This window comes from Dinoponera quadriceps, unplaced genomic scaffold, assembly GCF_001313825.1.
Source record: "Dinoponera quadriceps isolate SergipeBrazil2010 unplaced genomic scaffold, ASM131382v1 scaffold1872, whole genome shotgun sequence".
Classification (NCBI taxonomy): domain Eukaryota; kingdom Metazoa; phylum Arthropoda; class Insecta; order Hymenoptera; family Formicidae; genus Dinoponera; species Dinoponera quadriceps.
In genome coordinates, this window is record NW_014555944.1 from 1,980,989 (window position 1) to 1,997,658 (window position 16,670).

The window sequence follows — 16,670 nt, forward strand, 5'->3', positions numbered from 1 at the left end:
ATTACTTCTTTCAGCGACGACCCGGTAACGGTGTTACTTTTTGTCCGTTAGCAACGCAATTACACGTTTTGGATGTAACGGTGGAGAATGTGATCGTTACTTTCGTCTCGTTACTTTAGAATATACGCGCAGGGGATAAGCGGCGGTAAATCGTAAAAGGAAAAGATCTTCAAGACTGAGGGGAAAAAAATAGTAACGGAAATTGGAGTCTTTACTTGTCGAGTGGCAATAATGAGGTATAATGAGATATTTTATAAGACGAGTAACGGTAATAATAACAAATTACTTTTCAATAGGTGACTTTTAGAAAATAACTCTTCCGATCCTGGTTTCGCTTCGCTATCGGGTCGCTTTGTTCGTGTGCGGTGTTGCACGTCTTCGCGATCCGCCGCACGATCGGCCTTCGGTTCGCGATTTTCCGCACATGACTCACTAGTCTCGAAATAACGAAACTCGAATGACGAAGTTTATCGTAGCGCATGGTAGTGTTGATGTTCGAGTTTGCGAGCTTCGATTTTGTATTCGTAGATTCCGTCTCGCGGCAATCAAAATGTTTCACTGACGCCGTGCTATACTTCAACATTCACAAAAGATCGAGGGGATCAAGTTGTACTCTGCGAACATTTGAATAATGCGATGTCCGTATTGGGGGTACAATATTTGGTGCAATATTGTACGAATATGTGGGTGCAAAGTATCGTGCGATAGTTTTGGGATGTCCGATATAACGCCGATATTCGCTTTAGTTCAGACTGACCTTCATGCGAAAAATATGATTTCTCATGTCTTATCATAAGGTGTGCTTTATTGATGTGCGCAATGTGCCGCCGGGAAAATTTCTTCATTTTGAATACACACATACACGCGCGCATACGTGCTTCAAATTATTACAACCACAAATTCGACGATCGTACGATGATAATATTCTTCAGACGCAATCGGTATGCCAGGTGATCGTATATATTCGCCGTTTCCCCAAATCGTTCACACACGTGGATATCACGCGTGTAACTGTGACGTTACACATTGTGATCATCTGTGATCGCAGTTGCATCAGTGACTGACACTTCGAGTGCTCCTGTCATCTACAACGCTCAACGCCGGTGATTTCTGAAACAATGTTTCCGTTGAAAAGTTAATTACCGAGGTAATCTACAAATTTCTCTCAATTATAAATTTTTGCCATTAACTTTCGTTGATTAGAAAAATAAAATCTTCTTTCCCCATCATTTGATCGTAAGACTTAACCAACGGTAACGATTTTCTTAAGTGTTAAGTTACTTAGTTTCCAAGTGATTTGAGCGTTTTTTTATAGTTCCTAGAGTGTAAAGTTTTCTTAAACAATTAAAAAAATGCTTAAGAGCGGATGTTTTGGAGGGAGGAGAAAGTTTCGACGATTTTAGCGATTAGTTATCATCGTCCTCATTTTAACGAGACGATTAAGATTTAGATTCGACAAACTACGAAAGCTAACCAAGAGACGCTTACAACCCTCTCCATTATATCCTCCGCCGCGTTGACTTTAGCTGGTCTAGCAGGTATGCCCTTTTTTGGTTCTCGCTCCATTTTATGAATCATCTTGTAGACGCTCGAGTTCATCAGGTGGTCGAAGTTCGGCAAGTTCGTTTTCTCGTATTTCTTGAAGTTCACTCTACGCAATCGATCGATTCAATTAATTCAACTCGTGAAATTCCTTCATAACGAGGGATTCCGCGAGAATTCTGACGTATTTTGACGAACGAATTTGTATAATATTAAACTCTCGTGATCCACGATCAGTATTTTTGTGATTCTTACACGGTGGCGCAGGATCGTTGTGTTAGGTTCGAGAATCTTTTTGGCTCGGAATCGCAAAATTCGTTCTTACCCCAACGCTCTGCCGCGAATAACTTCCGCCTGCGAGGATAATACTTCCGCAATCATTTCGTCGTTGAAGAAGTCATTCGGGCATCTCCATCTACGGCCGCGCGTAAGTTCGAGCTGCTTAGCCTGGGGCCAGAGATCTTGCGGCTGCTTTCGGCCTTTCTTGCTCATTTTTTGCTAAAATGTAAATCGCGACGTTTTAATAACTACTTTCTTTGCGTTCGATCTCTCGCCATGCATCGGGTGCGAAATTTACAGAATTCACGAGCGGTGTGGATTCCCTCGGCATAACTAAGGGTCGATTTAAGATAGTGGAACGACATAAAGAAATTCGCAAAGTAAATTTTAATAATAACTACACTGAGAAACCCATTTAGTTGAATTAAGTAAATTCTCAAATAGAATTCTTGTTTGGGCAAATATTTTGGTTGCGTGGACCAAAAGTTCGGTTCTCTGAATTCCTTAAACCAAACTTTGGTTCTTATAATCAAAATATTTGTTTGCTCATGCCCGAACAAGGACTTTCTTTGAGTCAACTAAATAAGTATCTCAGTGTATCAGGATAACATATACAAGGTGGCAAAAGTCAACATTTGATGGGAGAAATCCCTACTAATTGAAAGAAGGTACTCTTGACACGCAATTTCGAAGACGGACGGATAAATTTGCAACGTCAAACCTGATTACCAGTAACCAAAGAGGGCAAAGAACAATCGCAAGTGCGGAACAAAGAAACTTCTAAACACTTAGACAAGGCTTCGGTGATACAGCTGCAGAAATCCGATTACGTCTTCCGTCATTTCCGGGTACACGTAACATAAACAAGGAGGTGATACGAGACAATGATAGTTATTTCATTCCAGGTGGAACACAAGACGCCGTATCATTCCGGGTACCTGCAGTTCCTGTATTACTTGATCTTTCGGTGATAGTTTAGGATCTGGTTCGATACTACCTATAATACAGTGTCATTACATTTCACAATATTCGACATTTCGCGTCCGCGAAGACGCGAAGAAAATGCGGTGGAAAATTTGCCGGAATTTCGACATCGCGAAATTCTATCGCGATATGTTACGACGCGAGCTCCTAGTATTATATATACCTCGGTCGCTCGGTTATCCGGGGGACAATTACCGCAGTCGAGAATATTTCAAGGCCGACGGGGGGTCAAGGGTCGATGTATAAACGTAAAGTAACGTTGACATTTACCGTGCGACGGTGCCGGGCTCGGCGACTTCAACAGCTTGGTCTCGTAAGAGACGATGAATTTCTTTACTCTACTTCCCTCTTCGTCCTCGCTCTTCACAGAAATCATCCCGTCCATTTCCTTCGTCTCGGCCTCCTCCTCCTCATCCTCCATTTCCCCCTCGTCGTCGCTGGGCTCGATCACTTGCGGCGTTGACCTCGACGACGTCTTCCGCTCCAAGCATGCAATTTCCTCGATGTAGTCGTAAGTCTCCGTAAATTCTTCGTCCGCCTCGTCGGTGTCCTCTTCCTGCTCCTTCCGCTCTTCGTCGTTCGCCCTTCGTCGCGCGTTATCTTCTTCTGAATGAAACGGACGTCGAGAGATTATACGAGGAGGAAAATATCTCAGAATCTCAGAACATTCTAACTCAGAATCTACTGTATAAATTTTAATCTAACTTGTATAGCATTTTTTCACTCATTTAACGTAGATTGAATATAAATGAGGTTGCAATTTTTACAAAAGGAAGAGGCAGTTATGTGAAATGTCAAGAGTAATGATTCGGTGAAAATTAAAAATAACCCTAACCAAATTAAAAACGTATCTGTGATTATTTCTGTATTAAATGTCCCGACTTATCATTAAAAAAATAATATCGAAAGAGAATATTTATGTACATAAAAAAAGCGGAGCAAAAGCAATTAACAGTTGCATCAGAACAAAATTAACAAAAATTCTCCCAGATCCTTGCATTATTATTATTATTATTATTATTATTATCTCTGAATTTTTTCGTGTTCGGAAACTAGACTCTCGCTCTCCGCCACGACGTCAGTCGCGAATATTCTTCGCGATCTCGGCTCGTCGATTATAGCCGAGGAATTTAATCTCAGCCTGTGGGAGACCGACTTGCCCACGCGCGCGTGCGTGCAAATTGGCAGCCGTTCAGAATCGCGTAACGATGAAACTCGAAAATATGCCGGTCCCCACTAAGAGAGAGAGAGAGAGAGATGTTCGTCAAGGTCCACCCCCCGGCGTTGGCTATTTCGACTACGACGAATCTCGGTCACCTGACGAGTCATCGCGGCGTTGCTGGCCGTTGCTTCCGTTGCCAAGGGATCGTACGCCGCTCAGCTCCATGATCGCGTGCAGTTGCTCGGACACGATCCTCAGGTGATTCTCGATCTCGCTCGGTAGCCGCTTCAGAGCGAGCAACTGCCGCTGCACGTTCTCCAGCTGCTTCTCGAGATTGATCTCGGTGGTCACCAGCTCCTTGATTTTCTCGCTGTCGATCGCCGTCTCGGCCGTCGCCTGCCTCTCGGAGACGCTCGAGTCCTCCTCGACGGCGGTCTCGTCCTGAGCGGATGCACCAGACCCGTGATCTTCCTCTTCGTTGTACCCGCTCCCGGACCTCTCGTCCGTTTTTCTCTCGTCAAGCTCGCTCTTCTCCTCTCCCTCTGCCTTCGACGCCGGACGAGAGTCGGGTTTTGCTTCCCGTTCCGCTTTGCACGTGGGTTCCGGTGTGGTCGGCGCGCCGGTCTAAATCAGAAGAGACGCGGAAGTTTCATTTCGCTGCCGCGGAAAAGCGTAGGGGAAGTTTTGCGAAAAACTTCGACGAAATGTCCCAAAACGTGCGAAAGCGAGTTTAACTACGAGAAAACCGAAACCAGACACCCATGAGACTTTTTACTCAGATTATTTCGCGCGCAGAGAGAATTTTGTAGTAAAAATTACCACAGAATTTCACAATCGGGGAGAGCACATCGACGTTCTCTCTTTTCCGCCTTAATCTATCATTCCTTCCGTCTCATTCGTGCTATTTATGTTTTAGAAAAACTGATAAGTCTACTATGAAAGAATTTACTGCGTATAATGTTTCTTAGAAAGAGATCAACTCTCCACTGACAGTTTATTCCCGTGTTATCAGAAAACACGATGAAAGAAAGTTTCAATTTTTCGGAAGAGCCAGAAATATTCTGTAGATTTTGGTGAACGGCAATCACGACACGTGGAAGCTGTTTCCTCGACTTACGGTGCAATCTTTAGCCTGTTAAAGATTTTAAACGATTGTCATTTTGGATAACTTTCCATCAATTGTATTCTCAATTGCTGTCGATCATCGCCGTGTCCAACATATATCCTCTCATTTGTCGCGTTTGTTTCGTACGTACTTGGACAACGACGTGTACGCGGAAAGTGTCAGTATGGCAATGAAGCACAGACGCATTCGTAAGGCGCATTCATGCAATAATCCGTGCGAGGGAACTTATCACGCATTCTTCCGTCGGGCTGCATACGAAGGAATTGACCACACGTGTTATAGCTTGGGTTACGTGAAGTTAACATGGAATTACACATTATTAGTGTCTGCCAGGTCGCGCATTGGCACGTACCGTGCCGGTTTTTTTCGTGACTTTCTATCCACGCGACATAAATCACACGCGGCCGACTAATCTAATATGATTACTTAGCATACATTTATATTCGTTGACACATGACTTTATAAAGTATTTCGTAATATAACGTCACATTCAATGAACGGAAAAAGAAAAAGCGTAAAGTGCGGCGAGAAACTTGCCAATCGTCCGCTTCGAATCATTAAAAAGCGAACGAAGATCGCGCGTTCTCCCAACATCAAACGTGTGTACTTACCTTTCCGGAACCGAAATCGCCGACACACGTACACACAATTCTTCCGTTCTGTCTCTTCGACAAAACTGAATAGTCCACACTTAAAGTGGTCACTGTACCGAATTATCGTTAAATCGTAAATATAATAATATATGAACATATATAAAAAAGAGGATCGAGTACAAATAATCGGTCTCAACAACTTAATGATTTAGTACCTTTAATCACATTTTCACATAATTGCAGAGGGGTCAGAATGTAGGAGTTAATTATATTTTCGGATCGGTCTTCGTGCGCAGACTATCGTCGCAGGACGACAAAGTCACTCTGGTAATTCACTCTGGTAACGAAGAAACAGAGAACATGCTACACGTGGTTACACTTACGAGGGTAAAGTTCGCGCGTACACACGAGACACTTTTGTACACGTTAATGGATGATGTACGGGTAATAAGTGATACATACGTGTGCCAACCGTCAGAATAGCTTTAACAGGCAATATATTGAAGTATATATAAAGTACTAGTATATATAAAGTGCTAGTACTATTTTATTAGCTTTATTAGTATTTTACCACACGTTGATATAGAAATCTTTTATCATAGAATAAGTATGCATTTCACGTTTGCATATCTCCACTTGAAGAATGCTTGATTCATACGAGCGTTTGTTCATTTGTTATGAGAAAAGGCTTTTGAATTTATCTCATATAACCGTATGGTCGGTCACAAAAAGGTTGCGACATTTTTCTCTATAAGTTTTGGAATCAATAGGGAAATGTATTTTTTAGTAATTCTCAAGAATAACATTTTCCTGGGTGCGAGACGCGTCGCGGAACTCATCGAAAAACAAACATATTGCAACTTTTTTATGACTTACCATACACGTTCGCTGTTTAATATTAAAATTTACTTTAAATAATCAGTGAATAATGAATCAATGATGCGTATGGTTAAAAGATCCTGGTTACATTGCACGTTAAGGCTATTTCCCCAGTCAGCGTACAGAAGTAGGCAAAAAGATTGTTACGCATTTTTCCTTCTATTAATTTCGCAACGCGTCTCGCGTCTAATAAGAAAATATATCTCTTGAAAATAACTAAAAAATAAATTTTCCTATTAGACACGGGATGTGTTCCAAAGCTTATCCAAGAAAAGTGTCGCAACCTTTCTGCCCACCGCTGTACATGTTAAAATTGCGATATAATATATAAAGAACTGGCGCATCGACTAAGATCCAAGACGTTCCGTTTCGACCTGAATATAACCGCGGTCTCAGACATCGTAAAACTCCAAAGTGGCAGACTAACGACTCATTTTGCCGGCAACTGTTCGTTCCAAGTCGGCCGTGATCGCTGAGCCGGCTGATTCGTGTCGAAATCGACGTCGTCGACAGGGTAGATGACTACTTGTACAAGTAAAGAAGAACGATCGAAGTGCATGGCACGAAGGCGTAAGCCACCAGCCTCGTGAAGTCGACGCCGATGCGATTGGTGAGACCCTGATAGAGGATCGTCGGCACGAACGACAGCCTGCGATTTTCGTGATCGAGCTCCGGATCAAACTTCTCCGAGCAGATCTCCTCGTCTTCCGCGCTGTCCTCGGTGACCCTGAGCGAGAACCAAGGCAGGCTCAGGCACATATTCTTCAGTCCTCCCCACCAGATCGGTCCGGTGAACGGGATGTCCTTCTTGGAGGACCTCGACAACCTTCTGCTCTTGCGATGGAACACTTCGCTGGAGACGTAGTCGCCGGTCGAACGAAGGAGGTCCGACAGTGCGCCATTCTCCATTCCCGCATCTTTGGACAGCCGCCTGGAGAGTCTTCTGCTGCCACGATGGAAGACCTCGGTGGAGATATAATCCTCGGTGGACTTCAGCATCTTAGAGAGGGAGTCATCTTCCTTGGGAACGACATCCTCGGGGATGTCCACGATAGACTTGCGGGGCTTGGAGAGTCTCCTGCTGCCACGATGGAAGACCTCGGTGGAGATATAATCTTCGGTGGACTTCAGCATCTTGGAGAGGGAGTCGTCTTCCTTGGGAACGACATCCTCGGGGATGTCCACGATAGACTTGCGGGGCTTGGAGAGTCTCCTGCTGCCACGATGGAAGACCTCGGTGGAGAGATAATCCTCGGTGGACTTCAACATCTTGGAGAGGGAATCGTCTTCCTTGGGAACGGCATCCTCGGTGGTGTCGACGATAGACTTGCGAGGCTTGGAGAGTCTCCTGCTGCCACGATGGAAGACCTCGGTGGAGAGGTAATCCTCGGTGGACTTCAGCATCTTGGAGAGGGAATCGTCTTCCTTGGGAACGGCATCCTCGGTGGTGTCGACGATAGACTTGCGAGGCTTGGAGAGTCTCCTGCTGCCACGATGGAAGACCTCGGTGGAGAGGTAATCCTCGGTGGACTTCAGCATCTTGGAGAGGGAATCGTCTTCCTTGGGAACGGCATCCTCGGTGGTGTCGACGATAGACTTGCGAGGCTTGGAGAGTCTTCTGCTACCGCGATGGAAAACCTCGGTGGAGATATAGTTCTCGGTCGACTGCAGGAGTTTCGAGAGCGAGCCTTCCTCTTCGGGGACCTGGTCTGTCACTTGGGACGAGCTGAGATCTTCATAGGAGCCTTCTTCGGACGAGACTGGGCCGCCGTCGTACTCGAGAATGTTGCAGGCACCTTCGTCGGTCTTTTCTTCGTTGTCAGAGGCATCGACGATGATGGGGAGACTCTCTCGCAATGATGGATCTCCTTCGCGCCACTCGGGTTCAACATAGAGAACACTTGAATCGCTCGTCAAACGTTGGAGAACGGGAGTGACGTTCTTCTGAAGCACGTGCTCTAGGTAGCGGCCCTTCAAGCTCAACCGTCGTTTGTGAACCTCCAACGTTTTGTTCGGCTCCGAGGCGTCGCGTTTCCGCAGGAAGTGGAACAACGTCGTCAGCAGGGACATCAAACGGGTGCTTTCACGGCTCAAATACGTCGCCAGGTACTTTCCCTTCATCCTAGTGCGCCTCGAGACGACGAGGCGGCTCTTCTTGGGAAACTTATTGACGGATGCTCGATGAGAACTCGATCGCGTCCCGAGGGACTTCGAATCGTAGATGTGAGACATAGCACTTATGGGCGGAGCCTCGAGGGAAAGAGTGTCGTCAGGTTCCGGGGAACGCGAGGACAACGAGTCCTCGGCGGTGTCGTAGGGCAAGGTAGAACGCATGGGATTCGGGCTCGACTCGAGAGAATCTTCCTCGAGGTTGTTCTTCATTTCATGCATTTTTACCTCGTACGGCGGCTCAGGTGTCCTGGGAATTTCCGTTCCCGGCGGCAGCAAGCCCTTCTCCACGAGACGCGCGATCACTGTCTTCTTATCCTGCTTCTTGATCACGACTCTGTAGGTTTCACCGTCGTCCCCGTCCGGCTGACTTTTCGGCTTCGGCACCGGTCGCTGCGGCCTCTGCAGGAAGGTCGAGGTGCGTTTCAATTCTTGCACCAGCTCGGGCTCGGCTGTCGCAATGTGCTGCAGCTCTTCTAAGACCTTGGAGCCCTTTAAGGCTGGGGCACGCGGACGTAGCTTCTTGAAGTTCACCCTGTCGATTACGTGGAGCGTGCAAAAAGTAGAATCGTTACTTGTGATTGTTCAAGATTGTCCGGAGTTGTAACGGAGAATGATGGAGGTATAGGACTGGCTTTACATATTCTCTGAATTTCCTGAAGTGAAATTTCATTCAAAAGTTCTTTCAACAATTTCGTTTATTTTATTATTGCACCGCGTCTACTGTGCCTGGATTTTTTCATGGCTCAATATTGACGAGCTTAAATTTTAACAGAGCCTTGTTTATTTAATCTATTAATTCATTTAAAAAGCGGAATAGCAGCCGAGGTGCTCGAATTCAAATGACTTCTCGTTCATGCAGGACAAATCCTACCGCTCTGAATCACCGATCAAATACCTTCACTCGGAATTGAATCTGACGTGCTCCACATCCGTCCCAGTAACAGATTCACTCTGATTCACGAAAACACCCACTCGTACGGATTAAGAATCCACTATAAGCTCGAGTTAAACATACACACTCTTGTGACTTAAAACGACGGCATTTTCGCTGTCACTTCGAGTGAATTGTTACTCGTTTCCAGTGTCAGATTTCATCGGAAGAAATTTAGAGAGTGTCAACCGTGTTCAAAAGTTTATGTATTTAAAAGTTAGTGTGAGATAAAATTTCCAAGGTGTAAAGGAAAATAATTCACAAATTCACAGATCTGACTCTGAGTATCAGTTTTGAATTAATCGTATGGTTTCTGAATGTTTTAATTTAACGTAAGATCTGTCGTTCTTCTGAAAATACTTTCAGAATCCTCAAAGCGTGTGTCCGAGCTCGCCGGAGACGCCAAATGATATCTGGGGCGCGACTGATTGATCGCCGGTAAAATCCTCGCCGCGGATTTCGTAAATTAGAAAGACGCCGAAAGGGGAAAGTATGTACTGATAATGACCGGCATGCAATTTCACCGACGGTGACGAATCGAGGCGATCGTGAAAATGTACCCCAATAATCCTTGATCGGACAGAAGCTCCTCCTCCTCTAGGATCAGCTGCGCGATCTCGTCATCCGTGAGATTTTTGTTCGGCACGATTTCACTGTCGGCGTCCACCGGTTTCTCCTCCGCGAGCTTCTCTCCCTCTCGCCTGACCTCGTCTTCGGCGGACGCTGCTTGCTCGACGGTCTCCTCTTCGTATCGCTCGATCACTGTCTCCTCCTTCAAGATCTGTTCTGGGAAGAGCGGCGGTAAGTCTGCAAGCTAATAAGCGGGCCCGGCGTCATCATCGCCGCCACTTTCTCTGGTACCGTATTTCTCTAAGTGTCATGCAAATTTAAGTTCAAAGATTTCCACCAACGGAGGACAGAATTTCATCTCGCGGAGCAAAAAGGGATCCCTATCGCTCCTAAATGTATCACGATGAATCGATCACAATTACGAGGAATCGCCGGTCGTGTTCTTGACCCGTCTGATTGTCGTTGCGGATCAACGACGACTGGTCGAGGCAATTTTCATTATTTTAGTGTGACTTAATAAACCTCCCGAGTTTACTCATTATCATCATAAAAAGAGGGAGCATCTCAAAACAGATGGATCCAAACCGAACGTTCTAAATCCTTTTGCTCTTCGAAACAAAGAAAACAACGATATCAAAAATCAAGCGAGGCTTGAATTGAATCAATTAAGTCACCGATGATTAAGAAATCAATTACGTCTCGCTTCGTGATGTGAGAAAGAATGTTCGGTCACTTTTGTTTTTCATTTCCTTTTCCCGCAAGAAACAAAAGTACAACTCTATTCCCCGTTGAATAAATCAATAAATAAGTGAGCTTTTCAGAGCGAGAAAAATAATAATAATCTCCCTCTCGGAGCGAACGTTGGCGGAAAACCCCCGGGCTCGAAGGGGTGCGCGCGAGGGTTGAGGAGAAAATCCGCGCGTCGCGGCTGGTAAGTCGCGAAAAAGTCGCGAAAAGGTAATCCGGCCAGCGATGAAGAGAATATATCAGGTATGCTGTTTACCTTGCGTCGTGGCGAATACTCACGGCGATCTTATATGGAACGATGTTCTCTTCTGATATCGCCTCGGCGGCCTTTCGTGCCTCTTCCTCTCTGCGCAAGCAACACACAGCGACCAAGAAGAAAATAGGACTTTCTCCGGCACGAGTACGCGGCTGGCTGCGGCGGCGGCGGCGGCTGCGGATGCGCCGACCGGCTCGGCTCTCAAATTATGCACTCTCGGCTGCTCGAATTATGCGCGGACGCGGCTGCACCGAGCGCGTGATTTCGACGATTTGCTTTTAGGACGCGCGAAACGGCGCTCCGCCGCGGCCGAATGCACGAGAAAGAGAGGGAGGTAGCGAGGGAGAGAAAGAGACAAAAGAGAGACGAGAGGAAAAACGGGGCCTGCAACGGGGGAGAAACGGCCCACAGCGATAAAATCGCCGACCAATGATAAACAGAATCTGATTCTGGGTCACCTATTTATAAGTTTTCGCAATACATTGCCACATACGTAGCTCATACGGCTCGACGTTGGATATTCTTACCTCCTCCCCTCCGTCGCCCTCGCGTTATTATCGACTATATGCCCGGCGATGAATGACGCGCGCGAGCCGCGGTCGGCTCATTAAATACGATGGCAACCTTCGGCTGTATTACGCCGAAACTGAATCCGCGTCAGGACACGGCGAGATCGTGACGCACGATCGTCAAATCGGACACCACGAGCCGGTTCGTCCGCATTTCCGTCCGGGGCCAGTTCACGCGTTGTGCGTCTTCCCATCGCGAAAAACGCGCCTTTCGTGACGAAGACGCGCAACGATGGGATAGCTAGCTAGCAATGCGTTTCGATCGTTCGGCCGAAAATAGAACTGTCATTCGCGTCAACCGTTGTATGAGTTTCGCCAATCAATCGGCATTCTATTAATAATCGAAGATTAAGAGCCGTTCGCCTTCTAGCAATTTGTCTTCCTTCAGTCTTAATTCATACCTCAGTCGATCGACTTCAGAAGTGTCATTCGAATAACTGTCGTGTTATGCATGAGTTCCGTTAATCAAGCTGTATTCTATTAATAGAGGAAGATTAATAGATGTTCTCTGCATGTCATTCATTCGTTTTAATTTCACTTCACATTTACTGCGTCTTATTTTTTGCTACGATATACTTTGGACCTAAGTAATTTTCTTACGAAAACATTCGATGGCTAATTGTATTTAATCCGGGAATATTCACCTTTTCTTCATGTAAATGACCGCGAACACTTGACGTGCATCTTCTGTTTTTTTAAATATTTTCTTGGTTTCTCCTCATTTTTTTTCAAAAAGTAGCGAATACATCTATATAATATTCTTAAATAATAATAAATCGTATAAATAAATATAAATGTAAATATAATAATAAATCGTAATAATAAATTATAATAATAAATCATAGAGTAATCGATAATGTGCTATATTTTGTTAACAAGCGACTTTTAATTGTGATCTAAACGATCCCGAGTGATTATTCCCTGGTTAAGAATTAATATGTGAACAAATTTGTACGTAAATTTTACGCAACATGTGGTTTTGTCTTGACTGATACAAGAAAAGAATTAATAAAGATATGGGATGGCATTAAGTAACGCGTCCGCGTACTCTTGTTTGATATTTTTAATTTTGAAGATGCAATTGTTTGAAAACGGAATTCGCATTTTTATATAACGCTCATATGTGCTTTGTCTTTTAGCACCAAAAAAATTTTCAATGATTATGTTGAAAAAATTAAAAGTACTCCAATTCTTGTGATTTTTATGGTTAACAACCCTCAAGGGAAGCAGACGCATTCCAATTTGCACACCTTACCTTTGCACACCCAAGACGAAGTTGTTGCCAGCATGCAAGAGCGCCTCATGCGCTTGTCCGTGAGTTAGGCAGCTGATCGGCTGATCGTTTAATCTTACTACAACATCGCCGACCTTTAAACCCATGCATTCGGCTAGGCTGCCCTCCGTGACCTGTAGATTATTTCTATATTTTATGTTCTCATCTTCTCAGAAATCCTAATAATATACCACGATTTTTCTCCGATTCTATTTATTTGTTGGGGTAGTAGGGTATTTCTAAAGCAATTTACTTGTTATCTTAGCCCGAAGATACAATGAGAAAGTGTTAATAACGTAAGTAAAACTAAACTCGCATTGATCGATAAAATTATTCAATGTTTGATACGTAAAAACTATTACATTTTTATCATAACTACGATTTTAATCGTTTTCGTCAGCATTTTGATAATTGTTAATAAATAAGATAACTCACTCTGATAGCGGCAAGCGGCTGTGGGAAATCGCTGCCACCCGCTAGTCGAAAGCCCCATGGCGTGTTGTCGAATTTTGTGAATTTTATGCTGATTGCCATGTCGCTCTACATCTGAGGTGAAGTCTGAAATCACATCCGGTGGATCTTGATGTTACGTATAATACTTTCCTCAAATTCATACGCTATTACAAAATCAGTCGGTGAATAAACGGGATACAAAAAATAAGTATAAAATTGAAAGAGATGAAAAATTAACCGATTAAAAAAATTACATTTCGATATCAATTGAGTCGAAACTGCAATTAATATAATCGATTGGCGAAACAAGTATTATCAGGTATTAACAACTCTCTCAAATTTTGTCGTAATCTTTATAAGTGAGTAAATCGACCGTACTTGAAGTTATTAGACATTATTGTTGTAAATTTAATAACTTGTTGCAAATGTATTTCCACTCGGTGGAGTCTAAATGCCTAAAATTTCAGCTACGTGAAATTACGTGGTATTTTGAGATAAAACGGGATATTGGCAACGCAATCTGACAACACGGATGGCGGATACGGGATTTTTTCTAATTTCCAGCGCTATTTTGATGTTGTTTACGAATGCAGCGGTAAAAGACATATATCGTCGAATAACGAATCATGAAGATATGCACGATTTAGAGAGAGAGAGAGAGAGGTCAACGATTCTCGCAGTTGCGCGAGCTGCCAACGTTTATAAATAAACGCAATCATAAATCACAGATAGGATTCGGGTGAACTTTAATCGGCATGCAAGGTGAGGTGAAATCAAACGTCGTCGTTAGAATAATATTCGCGTACGGTTTTATCATAACGCCGACCGACATCGCAGGAAATAAGAAACAGGCGAGGTTCATATTACGAATGTAATGCGTACCTTTCGAGATGTGTTTGTGAGTTTCTAAAATAAATTGACGCATTGACTGCCAAATGCCGGTAGAAATACCTGTAGAAATGTGTGCTTTCCCAGACAACCATTAGTTACTGTCCAGTATTAATATATTCTCATTAGTTGTAACAATACTGCGTAGGAAGTAGACGAGAACTCGAACAAAGTTTTATTCGACGGTATTTCTAAAGCAAAACTACCTATTTCGTGAGTAACAAGTTTGCTTATTAATCAATTGAATAACTTTTTTTCTATGCAATAACTGCAAGAAAAAGTGTTTGGGAAATCTTGATTGCGATCCCAAATAGTTTTACTCCTTAGTTACTAGACAAAAGTTAATAAACTGCCTGCTCAAAAATTGCACGAAGTTTCTATCATGGACGAGATATCTCGCAACTGGAATGTGAAAAGAATTCTCCGTTCCGTTAACTACGAGTTAATTTGTACAAGTTTGATATTTCGCGAGATTTTTCTGAATAATAAATATAATTAATTGACACATCCAAATAATAACATTTTAACTTGAAAATAATATCGGAAGTGTTCTCTAATGTCACTGCTGCAATCGACATGTTAACTCCGCTTCTTTACTCGATCAGAACGTGATCGAAATGATTCGTCCGTAAATTCCGCGCCCGGATCGAAAACTCTGTTGTAACTTTCCGTCGGAACTGTTGCAGCATTGAGACTCGAAACCCACCGAAACTGTATCGGTCGCAATTCCCGCGAGGAACCATCACGGAACTACGTATGATTCCGATCGGAAACGCGAATTTTCGATCGCGATTTCGTCCGTGACTTTGGGCTATTGGATTTCTTCCGAAATCAATCTACCATTTATACACGACGAAATAAACGACGAATGCCTCCACCGATTATCGTGTAAAACTTCCGTGGCTCTGTGTCGATCGATTGTATTTACACACACACACACACACACACACATATACACACATACACATACACACATAGAATTTATAGTTTGCGCGAGGTAAACTAAATCGTTTCTCCCTTCTCTTGTTTCGCTAATAGAAATTCGCTCATGCAAAGAATCGTCACCGACGACGATCGACACGAACTCTCCCTCTTAGTCAGCCCATGAATTCGCGCAATGTAGGGGTGACAGGGTCAAGTTGGCCCAAGGGTCATGCGTTGGCTATGCGTTTCGTTTATGTATTTGTTGTGAGAAGAACAGAACGGGAAAGGAATCACACATTGTTCCTTTCCCACTGCATTGAGTGAAAAAATTGAGCGAAAAGAACTACGTCTCAGATTTATGTAAATTTTCTCACGCAAACTGCAGTCGACCTAAATGGAATAAGAATCAAGTCGGATCAACAATGTGACGCAGGAATTTTAATCGCCAAATTAAGTGGACAATAAATGTAGTTGACAATAAATTGGGTGGAATTTATGTTCACAGTGAACAAACTGAACGCACGGCCGAAGGAAAGAGAATGTTTGGTTCTTGCGATCCGAAATTTGATTCTCACAACGTCCAGAAATTCTGTTCCCCTTCCACCAAAACACGTTCGCTTCGTTCACCGTCCGGTGAATTCGACCAAACTTCTTTTTCTTCCGTGTCGTACGAATAACGTTTATATTTATCCACCGTGTCACGCGTCGAACAACCCCCCAACCGTCGAAATGAGAGTATACAGAGAGTGTCCCTGTACGAGGAGGGTGGGTGGCCGATGGTGGTAGATAGGCTCGCTTGGTGTTTGCGGTATTACTTGCCGGCGGGCCGGGTGGTAGTTTAGCGAGGCTTCCAAGTGAGTCGGGGGCGCGTGTCGCAGAGAAGGGTGCACGGGGGTGGTGTGCAGACACGCGGCCAAGGACTCACTGCATTCGCCGTTGGTGGGCGCGAGAAACGGCTGGAATCGGTGGTCAAACGACGCGGAATAAGCGGACGAGCCCGGCCGGCCGTTGCCCGGCGCAATGCGGCCGAAACGGTGTCACGTTAAGCTTTGCCAGAAGGCAAATCCGTGGGCTTGCTGGCTGCAAATACTACGAGCGCGAGCCAGTGACGCTCGGTGCCGGCTCACAATCTATTTACTGATCGATCTATATTGGATTTGAGCCTCGATTTCCGGTTAACGTACGCCCGCCTCCGCCCCGTCGGCGAATTCGCGGCGGATCGACCGCTTCTGAACGGCGAACGATCTGAAACCGATGATTCGAGGATTCTTCGCTTTCGGTTCGAAAGTAATTTCACGCCACGCGCAGCCACGTGCGTGGCA

The 16,670-nt window shown here is 44.4% G+C and overlaps 1 protein-coding gene across 1 annotated transcript; it reads right to left on the reverse strand.

The window, feature by feature from the left end:
- Window positions 1-773: 773 nt before the first annotated feature.
- LOC106745908 lies at window positions 774-16,371 on the reverse strand. The gene is made up of 13 exons (XM_014621910.1): window positions 16,168-16,371; window positions 13,519-13,641; window positions 13,066-13,217; window positions 11,265-11,331; window positions 10,229-10,482; window positions 7,092-9,269; window positions 5,705-5,807; window positions 4,123-4,591; window positions 3,076-3,411; window positions 2,760-2,818; window positions 1,868-2,040; window positions 1,489-1,651; window positions 774-1,110 (listed from the first exon to the last, which is right to left on the reverse strand). The coding sequence occupies exons 2-13, from the start codon at window positions 13,615-13,617 to the stop codon at window positions 1,054-1,056; spliced, it is 4,110 nt and encodes a 1,369-aa protein (XP_014477396.1). The 5' UTR covers window positions 13,618-13,641; window positions 16,168-16,371; the 3' UTR covers window positions 774-1,053.
- Between the last annotated feature and the right edge of the window lie 299 nt (window positions 16,372-16,670).